At 38.4% G+C, this 18685-nt stretch overlaps 1 protein-coding gene across 1 annotated transcript in view; it reads left to right on the top strand.

Annotated features, from left to right (window-relative positions):
- Positions 1–18685, top strand: part of PTER (phosphotriesterase related) — a 56244-nt gene that overhangs the window by 34791 nt on the left and 2768 nt on the right. The window contains exon 4 of the mRNA XM_046678125.1: positions 14288–14428. Coding sequence (XP_046534081.1) covers positions 14288–14428 — 141 coding nt within the window. The remainder of the gene's footprint in view (positions 1–14287; positions 14429–18685) is intronic.

The raw sequence follows: 18685 nt of genomic DNA, 5'->3' as shown, positions 1-18685 counted from the left end.
ACCTTAGGACTCATCAACTTCAGTTACTCAACATCTACGTTATATGCTGTTTTGTCCAGGATGTTGTGTCCACTTGATTTTTTTAAATCCAAGTGATTAGATATTATTTTATTATTATAAAACATATAAATGGTCAGTGTTTCTGTTTGCTATTTTCTTTGCTCACCATTGCATCTTAGATCTTTATCCCTGAATTTCTCTAAGTACATCATTTGAAGTTCCTGTAGTACAGGTCTGTTTTGGTAATAAGTGCTTAGATTTTACATCTCTGAAAATGCCTTTATTCCTTCATTCATAAGACATAATTTAATAGAATAGATAATTTATAGTAATTAATGAGAATAGGTAGTTCTATTTAAAAGGTGTTTTTTCTAAGCCCTTTAAAGATATTCTTTTCAACTGACATACATTGTTGCTGTTGATAAGCCAGCTGAAACTAATTCTACTTCCTTTGCCATGATATGCCTTTTTTTATGACTACTTTTAACATGTTTGTCTCTGCTATTCTGTATTTTCACTGTGGTCTATCTCAGCGTGAATTTCTTCTTATTGTGCATGCTTGGGATTCCTGGTTATGAGGCTGTATCTTTCATTGGTTCTGGAAAACTTTGGCCATTGTCTCTTCAAATATTGTTCCATCCACATTTTCTTTATTATTTGCATCATAAGCTCCAATTTAATATACGGAGGATCTTATTACCTGTCCTCCATGTCTCTTCACATCTCCTTCATATTTCCATCCATTTGCATCTTGGAGCTATAATTTCTTCAATTCTATCTTCTTGTTTACTTCTTCTCTCTCCAGCAGAATCAATCTGTTGCCTAGCCTATCAATTTGGTTTATAATATTAAGAACCATAGTTTTATTTCTTTCTAGAAGTTCTACTTGGTTACTTTTCAAATCTGCTTGGTTAATTTTGATAATTTCTTTTCCCTTCAACATGTTTTCAATTCAATCTTTAAAAAATATTAAACATGCAATGTTTACCTTGTAACTAGTAAATGTAATTTCTTCTGTCTTTTTTCTCTGATTAATTTATTTTGTCAGTTCTTCTGGCTCTCGTTCATGTGAGGTTATATCCTTGTATTACAATAAATTTATTGTGATCTTAGATTCCCTGGAAGTGATTATGAGTCATAGGTTGGAGGGTTTTATTCTTGGATTTTTGTTTGTTTGTTTTGTTTGTTTCTTGTGGGCAGTTAGGGGGCACTATGAAATTGGGGCTACTTTAAATTAAATTTTTACAAATTAAAAAAAAATTAATCATGGTAAAATACACACAACATAAAATTTACCCATCTTCCTATTTTTAAGCATACAATTCAGTAGTAAGTACATTCACATTGTGGTGAAACCAATCTCCAGAACTCTTTTCATCTTGCAAAATTGAAGCTGTGTACCCATTAAACAACAGCTCTTTCTTCTCCGTCTCCTTAGCCCATGGCAACCACCATCCTACCATCTCTCTCTATGAATTCGACTACTCTAGGTACCTCATACAAGTGGACTGATACAGTATTTGTCTTTTTGTGACTTTTTAAAGATTTTATTTTTTTCCTTTTTCTCCCCAAAGCCCCCCGGTACATAGTTGTATATTCTTCGTTGTGGGTCCTTCTAGTTGTGGCATGTGGGATGCTGCCTCAGCGTGGTTTGATGAGCAGTGCCATGTCCGTGCCCAGGACTCGAACCAGTGAAACACTGGGCCGCCTGCAGTGGAGTGCGCAAACTTAACCACTCGGCCACGGGGCCAGCCCCCTTTTTGTGGTTTTTTAAACTAAACTTTTCACTTGAGGGGTTCGAACCACACAGGTGCTGTGAATTCTGGCCCCTGAACTCAGTGAGTGTAGGCTTGTGGTTATGGATTCTCAGGGGAGACTTTTTTCTCAACCTGCCTCCCTTTCACCAGAAGACAAGGCTGAGAAAGACATGTAATCTGCAAAGACTCCCTCTGCAGGCCAACTTTTTACCTAGTCCATCCAACTGAGTGTTCTCTTTGGGTGGGAGGGGTACTCCCTTTACGTGCTGTGGAGGCTGTGTCTCCATTTTGTCTTCTGCCCTATTCAGGCCCCAGCTCTCTCTCTCGGCACATTAACCTCCTGCCCCTGCCCCCAGGCAAATGCTGTCTCTAGGTCCCCTTCTACTCCTCATTTTCTCTGCGCTCGTATTGTTTCTGCCCCCGTGAGTAAGTCCTTTCCTTTCCCAGCAGCTTTACCAAGCATTTAAAAATATGATTTTTTTTCCCCTTCATTTTATTCAATATTTTACATGTACTATGCTGGAAAGGTTTTCTGTGAATGTTTCGTCTGCCATACTGCTTGAACTGGCTCACGATGATTCTTAGAGAAGAATCTTTCTAACTCTATCGTTTATAGTTAGACATGTAGGTAAATTAGAAAATTATGCTTGGCATGAAAAGAAAATAAGCTTTTGTTGGAAATTGTGAAATAAATTTTAACTCCTAGCCCAGTAGGACATCCTTTCTCATAAAATCAAACTATATATATACACACACACACATATGTATATTCCTTGCTCCTAAAATCAACATATATATACACACATATCTATGCACACACATATGTATATGTATTTTCTTTTAAACAATAAAGCTGCATTACCTGATTTTCATTGGCTGCCATTTCAGTGCCTCCCTCTAGAATGGAATGGAGAGGTTGACCTGGCATCAGACAAACTCAGAGCATCCTAGAAAATCCTGCGACCATTTCTAGAGCAGCCACCCATTCTGTCCCTATTTTAGGGATGATTCAGGGTTCCAGTGCCTGAAAAAGAAATACATAGAAGTCTGAACATTTCAGTGGAGAGGCAACTGGGAAAAAATGGCTTTAGAAAAAGTAGTGCATTTGGAAAAACAAACCAAATAAAGTAACAAGAAAAAAAATAATCAGGGAGGCAGATACGGGCAACTTTAGCTTTTTGATCTGACTGTTCACAGCAAGAGAGTTGCCAGGCTGACGTTTGATGAGGTCAGCCTTTTACAGGCCCTCTGAGGGCTGCTGGGTTGCACACACAATCTGATCTGTACTGAAAGGGCAAGGACTTCAGCTTTTCTAATGGGGACAAATCACAAAAGGGCACGTATTTCATGCAACAAAATGCGCAGATGACACACAGAAAAAGAAGAGCATCCTGAAAACAAGGCCTCCAAAAAAAAAAAAAAACCCCAGAGAAATCATTTTCGTTCTCCCACTGTGCCTCGGTGGGTGGGAAGGAGAAGGAAGGTTCTGAACCCACAGGCGGTTGGGATGGTGAGGTAGCAATTCGAGGTGCTGGCTCTGCCCTGTGGTCCCTTTTAGAACACTGGGCTCTCCAGCAGGACCGACGCTCAGCCCCGACTATCTGTAAAATTGTTCATTTATCCTCTTAAAGGCAGGATTTCTAGCATTTGAGAATACAAAATAAAATATTCCGGGATGTCCACAATCACACTGAAGCAAGTAAGTATTCTTGAAGGTATAGAAATCATCACCAGCATTCATGCATAAGGCATTTTATTTTAAAATACGTACACGCACACACAAACAACAACAAAAACAACAAAACTGCCATATGTCTATCCAAAAGAAGCAGTTGGGACCTTGAGAGAGGGAAGAGTTAATGAATGGCCATCACCTTAGGACACCTCTGAACCACATGGTTGTCATGTGACCGTTTGTGACCTGCTTAAGGTCATTTACCTGGAGATAACAGCCTGACAAGATAAATCTGCTTCTGTGTCTCGGCCCTCCCCTAACCATCTGTTCTCCTTAAGAAATACAGGCCTGTGGAAGTGCCCGTTGACTGTTGTGAATTTAGCTCTAGGGAACATCGTAGGGGGCTGCCCTTGACAGTTACAGCCACCCAAAGTCAACATTTATTGGAAAATCACATCAGCACTTAAGTATTCCTGTTTGGGCTTTGAATCCACAAAGGCTTTATGCCTTTTAATCATTTATTATAATTTTGCTACCTATTATAATTCCATCCGCATTTCCAAGTGGCATATAATCACAGCACCGCCTCTGCCCCTAGTCGAATACAGGGTATATGTGATTGAAGACACCCCAGGCATAGTCTTTTTGCCATTCATCTCCAAGGAAGTCGTATCTGGAATGTACTATAGGGTAGCTGTAGGTATTTTTATGACAGCGCAATTATTTCATTACCACGGAAAGTTGGGTAGAATAATATGGCTGGAAGGTATTTGGGTACTAACTCTTTATGGATTAAACTTTGAGTCCCTGGGAAAGCAATAGACAGGTGCTATGCCTCAATCTCCCTTCTGCTTGGCTATCTATTTAACAAACCAAAGGGCTTTGATGGAAATCCAGAGCCTAGAGTTTGATTGGGGAACAATGATAATTAAGTGCAGGAAAATGGCACATCTCTCTCTTTGAAAATTGCTCCCTGGGGAAGTTAGAGGAATTTGACCCAAGCATTTCTACAAGAAGAAAAGAGAGAGCACAGGGGGTGGGCTAACAACACATTTTATACTTTTTACCCCTGATTATGCCTGCCAAAACTCACCAAACTCTCTAAAGGACACAAATTTGATACATTTTTTCATGCTCTTAATTAGATGAAGTGAGTGAGTGGAATATCACTTCATTCATTCATTTATTCATTCGACAAATATTTATTGAGTGCCTAATTACCATATACCAGACACTAGGATGTAGTAGGGAGCAAGACCCATTGTCTAAATCACTTCAAAACGATTACTTAATTATTATCATGGTGACTTTTAACCTTAAGGTTGTCTTTGTAAAGCCACACAAAATAATTATCTGGTATGCTTGGAATAGTACACTTTTAATTCCTATGAATACTAGTGAATTAATGTGAAAGCATTCAAAAACAATTTCAGGGAAATGTTTGGCAAACTGAAATTTAGCAAAACATCCTTATATATTTAAATAGTAGTATGGTAGCAGTTTTTAAAAAGAACGATTGGAATGCTATGCACATGAAACGGTTTATAACATTTAGAATCCTGTGCGTACGATGCTGTATTTCTTAACACTTTATTATTAGGAGTATGTATATGCATGCATTATGAGCATAATGTACAGTATGCACTGAGAAGAATGAGTGTGCATTGTATAGTATATACATTGTGCATATTATGAATAACAAAGACAACTTGTTTAGTTATATTGGCTCAGAACTAAAGAAATTAGTTCAGGCAACAAAGTAGGGGCCTGATGAGCAAGTGGAAACTTTTAAAAATATATATTTACTAATAACACTTCCCTTTTTCCATTTTCTAATGTCCAATGACATTTCTTCTATTATTACTATGGCAGACGATGGGAAAATATAAGAAAAATTAGATGCTTCTAAACAAGTTATCATGGACATTTGTATATACTTGGGTATGACTGTGGCTCAATTTTACAGAAAAATCTACACTGGATTGTAGTGAGTACTCCCTGACATAGAAACACAAACCTTGAATACATTTCAGATTGAAATTGTGTGATGACGTTGGTGGCAACTATTCTTTTATTCAGGCAATGTATATCCTATGTCTGCATGGGACAATGGAGAAATAGGTGGTGCTGGGGTCACATTGCTTAATTTGTGTTCTGTGTGACCTTGTTGCATGACCTTGAGCAAGTCACTTAAGACTCCAAGTCTTTTGCTTATCTGTCAAAAGGGGTTAAGAAAAATTATTTTTAACCTTTAAAGTATTATGCAAATATCCCCCCTATTATTGTTTATCATGAATTTCCTTTCATTGCAGGACCTGTTTTAAAAGATATAGAAAGTCTAGACAAACATTTGACAAACTGAAATGTAGCAAACCTTCTCAATATACATAAATAGTGCTGAATAAAATGCAATTAAGTTATGCTGGTAATTGATATTTGTTGAGTATCCCAAATTGCACTCTTTAATGAGACATTTGGTCAGACCAGCTCAATGTCGGGGCAAAGGAGGGCACTGGCCACGTAGTCTTTCCAGTACATTATATCCACCAAAACCTTCCACAAGGCATTTTTTTCTTCTAAAGCAATTTTTTATGACTCTGACACCATTCCCATGAAATGTGACATTTTAACAAATAGGATTGCCATGTCTATGAGATTTATCTTCACTCTCTTCAATACCATCATTCCTTGAACTGTGTGTCGCCTTACATGAAAAACGCACCCTCTTTTGTGCTGTGTGGCAGCTGGAAAGTTCATATGGTAAAAAGCTCTTCCTAGGGTGTATAAACTGTGAAATGTATTTAAAAATCAAGTTTTAATTACATTTCGCAATTGGGAGCCAACTTCTGGTTTAAGTCTAATTTAAACAAGGGTTTTTCTCTCTTGCAGCCATCTGGTCCTTTTGCTTAAGCCCGCACTTAAGTCATAATATTGAAAGTGTGACATCATTCCTTCCTATGATGTCATTAAACATCTGGTATGGACCCAAGCACTCAGAGACCTGAATAATGTGAGAGGAAGATGCTGTTCAAATATAGATATGGAGAATAAAATAAATATATGGCAATCTGAATTATTTTTCTATTTTTTTCATTCCTAGTTATTTTCTAATATTCAAAAGACTTCCATAAAAGTAATGCCTTGACGCAAAAAGAATCCTATAAAAAAAGATAAATGAACCTGTAAAATATCTACATATATGGGAATAAACTAGTATATTAACGTGAATGCACCATTCTTATTGATGGTTTTGCGTTTGTGTGAAACCAAAGTTCTTGGTAAATATTTAATTCAAGTAATAAATTATACTTTCTAATCATAGACAATGGGTAGGCCATACATTAGAAACTTCCATCATTCTATTCAGTTTCTATTTTCAACATTAAAAAATGAATTAACTGAAATTCATCAATTAGGAATTTTTCAGATTTTATAGTTAAGGTGGAACTGACATTAGCAGTATAGATTCCTATACATGAATAGTGTTTTCAAATTATATTAACATTAAATTTATCAGATTATAGTAATTTATATATTAATTTCTTTTAAACATTGTATTATAAATATTTAAAGATTTATTTTAGGTTATCATATGAATAGTTCTAGCTGAGTTTAGTAATTCTGTTATAATATTCTTGAAAATCTCTCATAAAGTAATAAAGAACCCCACAAGACACTAGCTGTACGAATATCCATTCATTTTAAATTGAGGAATTCCCTGGGGAGGGAGACAAAGAGTTTTTTTGGAATTACTTTTGTGGTAAACACTTTTTATAATAATCAGCCATTGAAATTCACCATTGTTTTTAATAAATCAGTTGTATATAAGCATTTCCTTATTATTGTATTTGTACTCCAATTTATAAAAATTACTTGGTCAAGTTCCTAAGTTTTAGCATTGGATGTATTCTGTGTTTCTATACATCTCAGGCCCTGAGCTAGTCTGGTCTCATAATAGAGCTGCCTGCATGGTGCTTACCCTCTAGGCCCAGGAATTCATAGATTGGAACAGCTGATGAATCACAACAAAGTCACAGCACGGTATTATGAAAAGTGCGCTAGCCTAGGAGTAGAATACCTGGGTTCTTGATCACTTATAAGACCCAAGCTTTAGATTCTTCATTTATGCAGTAACGTCAATATGTGGCATAATTATTTCACCAGTTGATTGTGAGTTTCAGAACCTGCTCCTCCCATGTTCTGGGTATCATTTAATGACATCAACATCTAATCGATTGCCTAAGCCAGGCCCTGATTCTCCTCCATTGCTGTCACTGTGGGGACAGAGTCCCATCGCTTACTCTTCCTGCTGCTCATCCTAGTTTGGTCAGCAACAGCATTATTCACGCAGATGCTAGCCTAAATTCCTCCCTCCCGCTGCACCCCCACGTGATAAGACGTGTCCACCTCACTAAGGTTTCTGAATACAGCCACTCCTCTCCGTTCCTCTGCTGTTAACTTAATTCAGGCCCTCATTTGTCACCTGAACTATTGTAATAGTCTCCAAACAGGAGTCACTCCCTTAGCCTTGCTCCCTAATCTAGCCTCCACATTGCTACGGTTTTGATCTTTCTAAATGCAAATCTGATTACATTCCTCTACGCTATTTACAATGCTTCAATGGCTCTCCTTCACCTTTGGCACAAGATCCAGACATCTTGGTCATCTGGTCCCCACCCAGCCCTCCAATTCATCTCCCCTCAGCCTCTAGTGCACACACAGAATCTGGGCCAAAGCCACACTGACCGTGACCTTGAGTGCCCTGTGCTGACTGTTCTTACATGCTGCTCACACAGGCTAGTCCCTCTGCTGCAAATACCCTATTCCCCCTTATCTACTTGGCAGTCTTTCTGCAACATGCAGCTCATCAAAGGTTTTCCTCTTTATGGAGCTTTTCCTGAACGAGCCAAGCAGTACTGATATCTCCTTTGTGCCAATGCAGTTCCTAGTAGTACTTTTCGTATTACACCTAGTAAGGTCTGTAAAGCAATTATTTGTTTCCATGTCTCTTTTCCATAGACACTGAACTTCTTGAAGGATGGGACTCTGTGTTATTTGTTGTTATTTTCCCAGTTCATACCTCATAGTAAGTAGATGAGCAACAATTTCTTATTGGATGGATGGATGGATGCCTCTCCTCTCATGCACTTTATCATACTCTGATAAATTACAGGCTTATCTTCCAGAACAACAGCTCTTTTTTTTTTGCCTCTCAACAGGTATTCTTCTGGATCATCCATCCCTCACCCAACACCTGAACCCCACCAACCTTTATCTCAACAGTATTCTTCAAGACTCAACTCAAAGGAGTCGCTTCTTTCATAATGCTTTGTATTTGTTTGTACTATAACAAGTTCTCAACACATGTAATTGTAATTATTAGTTTAAATATCTATTCCTTCCCTACACTTTAAGTTCCTTGAGACAACAGCTTAAATTTCATATTCTTTTTTTTTTTTTTTTAAAGATTTTATTTTTTCCTTTTTCTCCCCAAAGCCCCCCGGTACATAGTTGTGTATTCTTCGTTGTGGGTTCTTCTAGTTGTGGCATGTGGGACGCTGCCTCAGCGTGGTCTGATGAGCAGTGCCATGTCCGCGCCCAGGATTCGAACTAATGAAACACTGGGCCGCCTGCAGCGGAGCGCGCGAACTTAACCACTCGGCCACGGGGCCAGCCCCCTTAAATTTCATATTCTTATCTGTATCCCCAGCACAGAGGCTAGCACGAGGTAGGTGATAGTACAAGACAGTAGACGTTTCCTGAAGTAATTCATGAAGGTGTGCTTGAATGAATGAAATGAAATAATGTATTTGATAGTTCTTTGCAACTGTAAAGCCCAAGACAAATTTAGGTATTGTTATCATCTTGATCACCCCCGCGAATCATATCCTTTCCTCTGCTCCTTTGTTCTTTCTACCTAAATAGACCCTTGTCTAAATTATCACTTCACACAGGCTTCTCTGCTCCCAGTCAGAGTGCATTTTGACATTAAACTAAACCCCTCAGCACCTAGATAGGATCTAGAATATAAAGAGGTTTGAAAAACAGAATCAACTATCTTGCATTTTAGCACCAGTCTTAAAACACTAGTAAGTGATAACTGTATTCTGAAAATGAAGAGAGCCAAATCGCTTGAGATACCATTTTCTTAGCTGATGGCAATATGTTTGCCAAAAATTTATGCCTCTTCCTTATATAGAGAGAATTTGTTTATCAGTTGAAGAGCAAAAGTGTAAAACATGCAACAGAAGAAATGAATTGATATGAATGACAAGAACAAATACTTGATATAAAGATCTCATCTTCCTCCTGGGAAATCCCAAGATATTTTTACAAATGACACAGCAATCACTTCATCCACCTTGAAGAAGGTGAAATGCAGTAGCTCTTCTACGTCTGACAACCACCTCAGTGACTGTTTCGGGCAAGAGGTGAAAAATACTTACCTTAAATGCTGGGGAAGATTGGAATAAGAAAGAATATAATTATTCATGGATATAGAATATGGAATGACCAGAACTGGCTGAGGTTGACACCTCCACTCTTATGAGAAGTGCTATGAGATCATTGATGACTGGGAGGGGCAGGACCTCTGTTTAATCCTCATCTGAGAGACGTCAAGCAGAGTACATTTTCCCATGGTACCATTCTGACATTTGGGGTCAATCCTTTCTCCAAGGGAAAAAAAGTCACTTGCATAAATGCCACAACAGTAGCACCTTGCAAGTCTCTGGAAGTCATCCAACTGAATGTCAGTTTAATATAGTTAAGTCACCTTGTTAGACATTCATGGTGCAGGGTGCCCAGAGATGTCTCTGTGATGGGGCGTATTTCTCCATGGGTAAGTGTTGGTGAGAAGGAGTGGAGCTGCTGTGGTGGGTGGGTGCTCTCACCACAGAAGGGGCAGTATAGCCAAAGGACATGGCGTCTGAAGACAAATCCAATCTGGGTTTGTTCACAACTCCTCATTTTGAAAGTTGAGTTACCCAACTTCTCTGAGACTTAATTTCCTCATCTATAAAATGGGGATGATCATACCTTTGTCATATAGTTTTTGTAAGGATTAAATGAGATAGGGCTGTTTTAAATACTTGGTAATTATTAAGTGTTTATTTTCTTGCTTCACCTAATTCTCCCATCCTACACCTTTTTAACATCTAATACCAAATTCTATTTTTTTCAGGACTTCCCTTTGAAAAATATGCGTGATTATTGACACTACTTTTTCTCCATGGATTTTGCACTTTAGTAAGGAGCATTTAAGTGAATTCATTTCTTCATTCCTTCACACTAATGTTCAGTTATCCAGAGAGTGTCATATCACTAAATGTCAGTAAAAATAATAATTTATCTATCTATCTATCTCCTGGCTTTTTAATGACAGCAAATTTGTCTACCTTCTTTTTTAACTACATTTTCCTAATGTCCAAAATACCGGCTTAATTGCTTCTCTTCTGAAGAAATCTTCTCCTTCCTTACATGTGACTGTAAAATTTTTAAGAATGTTTTACATAGGGACCATTTCCTTCAAAGTCACACTCCTTTCTATGTGCTGTTCTACAGGATAAGAATTCCCAGGGGTTACTTTTGAAAGTTACATGTATAGATGAATCTCATTGAACATGTAGTCTTCCTCCAGAAAGAGATCTCTACCTATGGTGATATTCTTCAGATAATATTTATAATATAGGTAGCATTTATATGTAATTGACATCTGAAGAATTGGATCCCTACATTCCCCCTTCCTCCCTAAGATGCAGCTTTGGTAAGACCACATCCAAAGAAATCATGTAGGGTCTCATGAGCCACTATCAGGCTTTGGCTTTTTCTTGGAGGGAAATGGGAAGCCGCTGGTGGGTTTTGAGCAGAGGAGGGACTTGATCTGACTTAGGTGTGAAGATAGGCTTTGGTTGCTGTATTTGAATAGACTATAGTAAAACAAAGGTAGAAGCAAGAAGAGCAGTTGGGAATCTATTGCAGGGATCCTGTAAGAGATGATGGTGATTTGGACCAGGAGGGTAGCAAGGGAGGTGGACTGGATTCTGGTCATATTTTGAAAGTTGAGCCAGAAGTTTATCCTGATGGGCTAGATGTACAGTATGAGAAGAAGAAAGCAGTCAAGGATGATTACAAAGTTTTTGGCTTGAACAACTGGATGGATGGAGATGACATCAACTGAGATAGGGAAGGATGTTGGAGCAGCTGGTTTAGGGTGGGACATGAGGGATTTAGTTTGAGACATGTTAAACTTGAGCTGTCTCTTAGACATCCAAGCGGAGATGGCAAGCAGGCAATTAGACATGCAAGTCTGGACTGCAGGAGAGAGGACTGATCTAATGGTAGAAGACCCTTAAGATGTGCCCCTTAATATTTGTAAGACGTTTAGAGCAATGTCAGGCTCCTAGTAAGAAAGTAAGCAATGCTCATGATTAATACAGTTCCTTCTCCTCCTTGACCATGTCATTCAAATTGTCCAAAATAACTGTAATGATCAATTCCTGTCTATCAGATGTAGTTATCCTCTGAGCTAGCAATGAAAGACCTCCACAAAGCAATCCTTTCTTACTTTTTGGGTTTATCACCCCCTGGACCCCATGCTACCCTTTGATGGTAAATTCCCAATTTTGCAAGTGCCATTTGAGGGTACTGTGGGAAGGGAATTAAATTTCAAAATAAAAGTTAAAAAACACCATGTGCACACATAGTCAATGTAATTCTGGAAAATGTCCTTTGAGTATAAAATATGTAGCAATAGGAGCTGAATATGACATGATAGGAGCTAATTTGATAGTTAAGAGCGTAGACTCTAGCCTTGGACTGAATTTATATTCCAGCATATCACCTTGAGAGAGTATCTAATCTCTCAAGAACCAGTTTCCTCATCCCAGTTTCCTGATGGGATTATGGAGAATATTAAATGGGACAATAAATATAAAGAACTTAGCACAATGCCAGACACACAGTAAGTTCTTGTAATTTTCAGCTATGATGATGATGACAATGATAAGCAACTTTACTTTTTGTTTTCAGTTGGATCTAAGACTGAAGATTTTCTTGTGGCTTTCCATTTACTATGGACTTTTCATTGAACATATTCCTTGATATATCACTGAAAATTTAGAAAACTGAGTCTCAAGGCAGTAGGCCCAAAGAAGAAGACATTAGGAGCAGAAATGAGTCTGATCCAACTTGTTATTGGCGCCTCCCTTTCCTGTTTTGACTGCCCCCTGCTCCTCCCGGTGCCTTGCCCATTTTGGTAATTAACAAACTGAATGAAGTGACTCAAAAGAAAAAATGCTAAACTTACCTCTTCCCCCTTATGTTATTTTAATTGTGTATATTTTGTTTTTAAGCATGGTTCTTTAGGGGAAAACAGAATATGTTTACTATAGAAAAACACATATTCTTTTAGCCTAGTAATTTTGGAAGCAGAAGATGGTCTCCATGGTAAGAAGATGGAAAAGAAGTGGTATTAATAGAAGATAGCACAGAACTAACGCACATTTTATAATATAAAGGAAAGATTTTTTAGCCTCCTTGCCTAAACAACATTGTGAACTGTAAGTTATGCTAAATTAGTGAATAAAATAAAAAGGAGCCAGCTACCATATGATTGCTCTGAGTGAAAATCAATAGTCAACTGCCAGGAAGCATCCCAGGACAGCAGAAACCTCTCGCACTTGTGACACACAGAGGCTTAATTGGTACTCCTATGGTTTGGAAGAATGGCTTTGAAAATGCTTCTGACCTCTTAGAAGCAGATTTATAGACGTATAATAGTGCTTTAATCTTTGCATCCTGGAGTTGCCAAAGTAATAGAATATCAGAGTGGCTAAAAGCCTAATAAGATAATGATTGTCTGACATTCCAACTCTTCTCCAGGCCAATTTGGGGTCCCAAACAATCACTTCCTTTCTCTTGGTCCTTACTTCCCTTCACACAATGTCTAAAGGGGTGTATTTTCCCCTCACTTTTTTCCATATTGTTTTCCGTAGGATTGTTTTTTTCCTTTCTTTCCTATTTCTGTGTTTGAATCTCTACCATGGTATTTTTAGGGTTAACCTAATGCGTCCTTTTTCACTTGTTATAATCTAAATTTCTTGTAGTAATCTACCCTTGCTCCGGACTCTATTCCTCTGGCTGTAGCCTGTAATTCTCTCACGTTTCTCTCTTTTCCCATTCATTTACAAAGTCTTATATCCTAAATAGTGATATTCTTACTATGATCTCTATTGAGGTGAGAATATATCCATAAAAGTTATCATAAAACAATAAGTTCTATTTGAAAAATAAGCACAACAGAACATAAATATCTGTAGGAGTGTTGCCCCCTTTAAAAAGGTTGCAATGATAGTCACATACACTTTGGCATTCATTTTAGAACCACTTTCCCATCTTCACCAAAAAATCGCTCTATTACCTCCTCTTCGCTTCATGCTTTACCCAGATTAGTATTACTCACCTAATTCACCAGACCTGATGTCAAATTCCCTTGATAGTTTCCATTGTTCACAGCAGTTCCATTAAGTATTTTCAAAAGAGTATGGAACACATCCTGAAGACAATTCTCAAGGAGAATTACAAAATTGTTGTTGAATAATGGCAGTGTAATTAAAATGTCTATGGTCTCCAACTACTTTAGATGGGAGAACTCCTTTTTTGGATGAGTAAGTTCTCTTATTTCTGGTAACAAATTGAACTTACTGTTTTATAGTCACCCTGTAAGAGCAAACTGAAATGTTCTTTTATTTGACTTGAACTATATTTGAGTAACTAGCGTACCTAAAACTTTTAATCTGTGTATGTGGAAAATATGCTTTTGCTAATAACAATATGTCTGTCTGATTGTCTCTAGGACTATACTTGATAAGAAGGAGCTACTGGAGTTTGCTCAACTTGGCTGTTACTTGGAATTTGATCTCTTTGGTACCGAACTCCTTCACTACCAATTCAACCCGGCTATTGACATGCCCAATGACAATAAAAGAATTAAAAGGTAAATAGGATGAAATCTCTCATAGCATTCCCTTTTACCAGCCTTTTTTGATTTTCACCTCTGGGTAGGTATTAGCAAAGATTCAAAAAACAATAAGTAGGCTGAACCAGAGACTTGCAGAGAAAAATATATCTATGTTGTTTCAGGGAGAAAATCTCTCTATATTATTTCAAGGAGAAAATGAGTCATCCTAAGTAGGCAAAAGCTTAGCAGAGCCTTAGAAGCTCAGTGCAGATGGGCAGCTGACAAGAAGCACGGATAATATTCAACCCCTGCCATGACAATAAGAGAACAAAAGACGTTTTTCTCTTTTTATCCCTAATGAAGTAAGCTGTTGCTTTCCCAGGTTGACCATGCCAAAGTCATAAGTTCCTACAATGAATTTTTGAAATGCTTTATTAAAAGTATCCACTAAAGAGTTGATTGTAACTTAAATGCTGTAAGTATAGTATCTAAAGACCAAACATCACGTAAAATCCAACCTCTCAAATGGTGGAGTGGTGAAAGCAAACATTTGTACCGGTCATTCTCTGCAACCAAGTGGAAAACTTGGGGAGTCAAGGATGGATGGCTACATGGTTTGTCTTAGTTACAAGGTGATATGAAGATCGAATGCACCATGGTAGGGAATCTGAGAGGAGAAAGAGATTCGGGATTGACAAGGATGAATTCAGTTAGGGAATTTGTAAGTATTACTATCCAGCGGGGCCCTTGGATAAGGGTGTGGAGCTCAGGGCAGAGATTCAGGCTGAGACATAAATCTAGACATGGTTGATTTGTATGTGATAGTTGGAAGTGTGGGAATGAATGAGATCAATCAGAGAAGAGAATGAGGACAGAGCCCTGAGGAATACCTTCATTTAAGGGGTGCACTCAGGAACAGTCACTCAAGGACAGGCTGAGAAGTTTTCCAAGTGATAAGAATATCAGGGAAATGCGTTGTTATGGAAGTTGGTGGAAAAGAATGCTTAAAGCAGAAGGGCTTGAACACTTGTAATAGGTGGCTGATATCAAGTGAGATAAAGACTGGAAAGTATCCATTGGATTTCACAACCAGGAGGTTCTCATTTCACAATCAGTAAGTGCAGTCTTGGTAGAAAAGGCTTGAGGAACGAGTAGGAGGTGAGGCATAGGATAGAGAAGGTGGTGGTTACTCTTTCAAAAAGCTGGGTAGTAAAGGGAAGCAGGAGAGTAGGGCTGAAGCTAGAAGAGAAGACCAGATCAAGGAGAAGTTTTGTTAGGAGCTGAGCAGTGTTTACGTGGCTGAGAGAAGACAGAGAATGAATCCAGGGAAGTAGTGCCTATGTTACAAGTTTGTTATAGAATTTGTATGAACTAAAGTATTCAAAGTTTTTAGCTGCGTGTCTGGTATAGAATATGGAAGTAGTCAATCAATATTACCTTTAAAAAATCTGGAGAGATAAGAGATATAGAGCAAGGCTCCTAAAAAATAGGACAAATAGATGGAATCTTGGGAAGCAAATAGGAAGTTGGTTGAAAGGAGGTGTACTTCCTACATTGAAATGAGACGAGGCGAGGTAAGTAATGGGGTGAATGCAGATAAATGTCTTGGTGGGAGGAACAGGAAACTGAGCACATAAGCCCCATATGTTCTCTAGTGTGCTGGTGAAGTAGACATGGTCATCCCTGAGAAAAGAAGGAGTGGATTCAGTGCAGGACCTTGTAGAGAAGGATGAAGGCTGGGGATGGATGTGGAGTGAATGAGGGATATACTGACTAGGGACATGCTATGTGCAAGATCCAGTTGAGGCTAAAATCAGAACTGCACATTGGCACCAGTGCACTTCATTTGGTGATTATTTTCCCCAAAAATGTTTTGTATTTTGGTAGCAGGACAAAACAATCTTTGTGAGTAGAAGCAAAATAATGTGAATAGTTAGAGAGATTGACGGTTGGGATTCTGTCTGAAAAACGTGATTGATACCCAGAGGAAAAAGGAAGAGGTTGAGATGAGAGTCACGAGGTCCAAGATGGACGGAAGAAGATACAGAGAGAAATGGAAAGATATATAGGAAGTACGTAGCAGTGGCAAATAACTGGAAGCTTTAATGAAGTGGGTGAATACATATAGTAGAAGAAGTTCAGTGAAAAAGTAGGAAGATCTAACTTGTGGTCAGAGTGGGAAACTGAAGATTGAGATTTCTCCATGGAAGTAGTTCTCCGTGATGACCAGGACCAGAATGTGGTTATGAGGGTAGAAATCTGGTTGGACTGGGAGTATGCACAGCTGGAGTTGAGAAGTGACGTCCAGAAACTGTGAGGCTCAAGGAGTGATCGTTGAACATGCCCACACTGGAGTGGAGGGAAAGATCTTGAGCCACTGGCCACAGCTGGGACAGCCTTAGGATCTTTCCCCTAGACAGGGGACCTTTCCATCTGTATGTCTTCTGCTGTCCCTGTGTATTGGCACTCTTCTTTGATTACCTCATTAACAGTAAAATATGCTTCAAGTTTAATATCATTCGAGAGGGCTAGTTGATCGATGTTGCGTTAGTTACATAAATATGGAGATGCTCAGCTCTACATGAGCAATCTGCTTTGGCTGCCCTGATCAATGAAGCTAGCCCCTTTTTATTTGATAAACAGATTTATTGTTTCTTTTTAGTTTTATGATTTTAATTTACTTGCCCAGGAGCACCATTCAATACAGGCAAACAGGTTTCCCTAGGGCCCTAGTAGGTGTGTCATACTCAGAGGCGACTATTCTCTGGAATTTAAAATGGGGTGCTGGGGTAGGTCTTTCTCATCTTTCATGATCTCAAAACCATGATTTCCTGAAGAATGCCCTCAACACACATTTTATAATTCACCTTGGAAATAGGAAGGTTCCTCCCAGGACCCGCTTCCTTTTTCTCAGCCTGTTTGTGGCTGTCAGGTGTACCTTTTGCACCCGTATGCCTTCCATGAGGCTCCCAGACCTTGTGGAATAACAGCGATGGGTCTGCAGAGAGGGATCTATGCAGGAGATATTGGGGAAGGACGACCATCAGCTCCCCCTGTATTCCTTCTTAGCTCCTTTTGGCTACAAATTCAAGAACGGGAACTTAATTTTGGTCAGCTTTCATTGTGCCAAATGTAAACATTCTAGATTTACAGAAATACATCAAAAATTATATATAATATACTTGTGTGTTTATGTATATCTATGTATATGTGTTTGTATGTATACTTAATCTTCCTTAAATTAAAATCGTGCATTAGGTCACTTGACTCAAGCGCAGCTCACGGTAATTACTGAATGACATTTTGGCTGTGTGTGCCCCAGTACCCCCTTGTCCCCTATCTCTCTGGCACTTGATTTTGATCATTCATCAGCAGTCCTTTTCTGAGCCCTAGAAGCCCTAAAGCTCTCAAGTGCAAGAACACAGAAGCACGCTTCTGCCTACCTCTGGTTTTCAGCCCCAGAAAGTCTGTGTCTAACACCTGTTTTCAATCTTATGCTCCATTTCTCAAATCTTATTATATCTCTGCCTTTTCACACTTTGTAGTCTCTCTCTAATATTTGTTTGCAAAACACTAACTCATTTGTATTTCTATAATTACCGTGATTTTTTGTCTTCTCATCTGTAGCGGCTCCTTCCTTCTGGCAGCATCTCTGGAACTACTGTTCTTCCATACAATGGCACAGCATGAGAGATGATCTCTGATTTTAGGAGTGACCAGGCAGTTTTCTTGATAGTCAGGATGTAATTATGTTTCTAGACCCACAGTATTATCTTTCTTATGAGAGAACTAGTCTCCAGATTCTCGACTTAATGACTTCTAAGGGTTCCCATTTTCAAATGAGTATCTTATCCATTATATTCTTTTCTTACTATGTCACAATTCAATAACTGCATTTCAGGGACGACATAAGACCTCCTATCCATACGATATGCCTCTGTAGTAATAAGATATTTTTTTCTCAAACAAGGAAAAGAGACAAAAACTTTGGGAAATGCTCAGAACATATAAGGGGGAAAGTGTACCCTAAAATTTCCTGTAATATGATACTCCTTTTCAGTTGTGGATCAAGGTTTGTCACACTAAGTTTCAGGATTGTATACACATTCTGTCAAATCTTCCTCTTTTTTTCATAAATGACTACATAAATCTCTTAGATAATTCCCTTAAAGAGAGTTTGTTCCAAAAGTAACTTCTCATCAGAACTTTTGGACATTATACATTTTTTTTTTTTTTTTTTTTTGCCGGGGAAGATTTGCCGCGAGCTAACATCTGTGCCAGTTTTCCTCTATT

The sequence above is a fragment of the Equus quagga genome, chromosome 12 (genome assembly GCF_021613505.1).
Source record: "Equus quagga isolate Etosha38 chromosome 12, UCLA_HA_Equagga_1.0, whole genome shotgun sequence".
Taxonomy (NCBI): Eukaryota; Metazoa; Chordata; class Mammalia; order Perissodactyla; family Equidae; genus Equus; species Equus quagga.
This window is presented reverse-complemented; position numbering and strand designations above follow the sequence as displayed.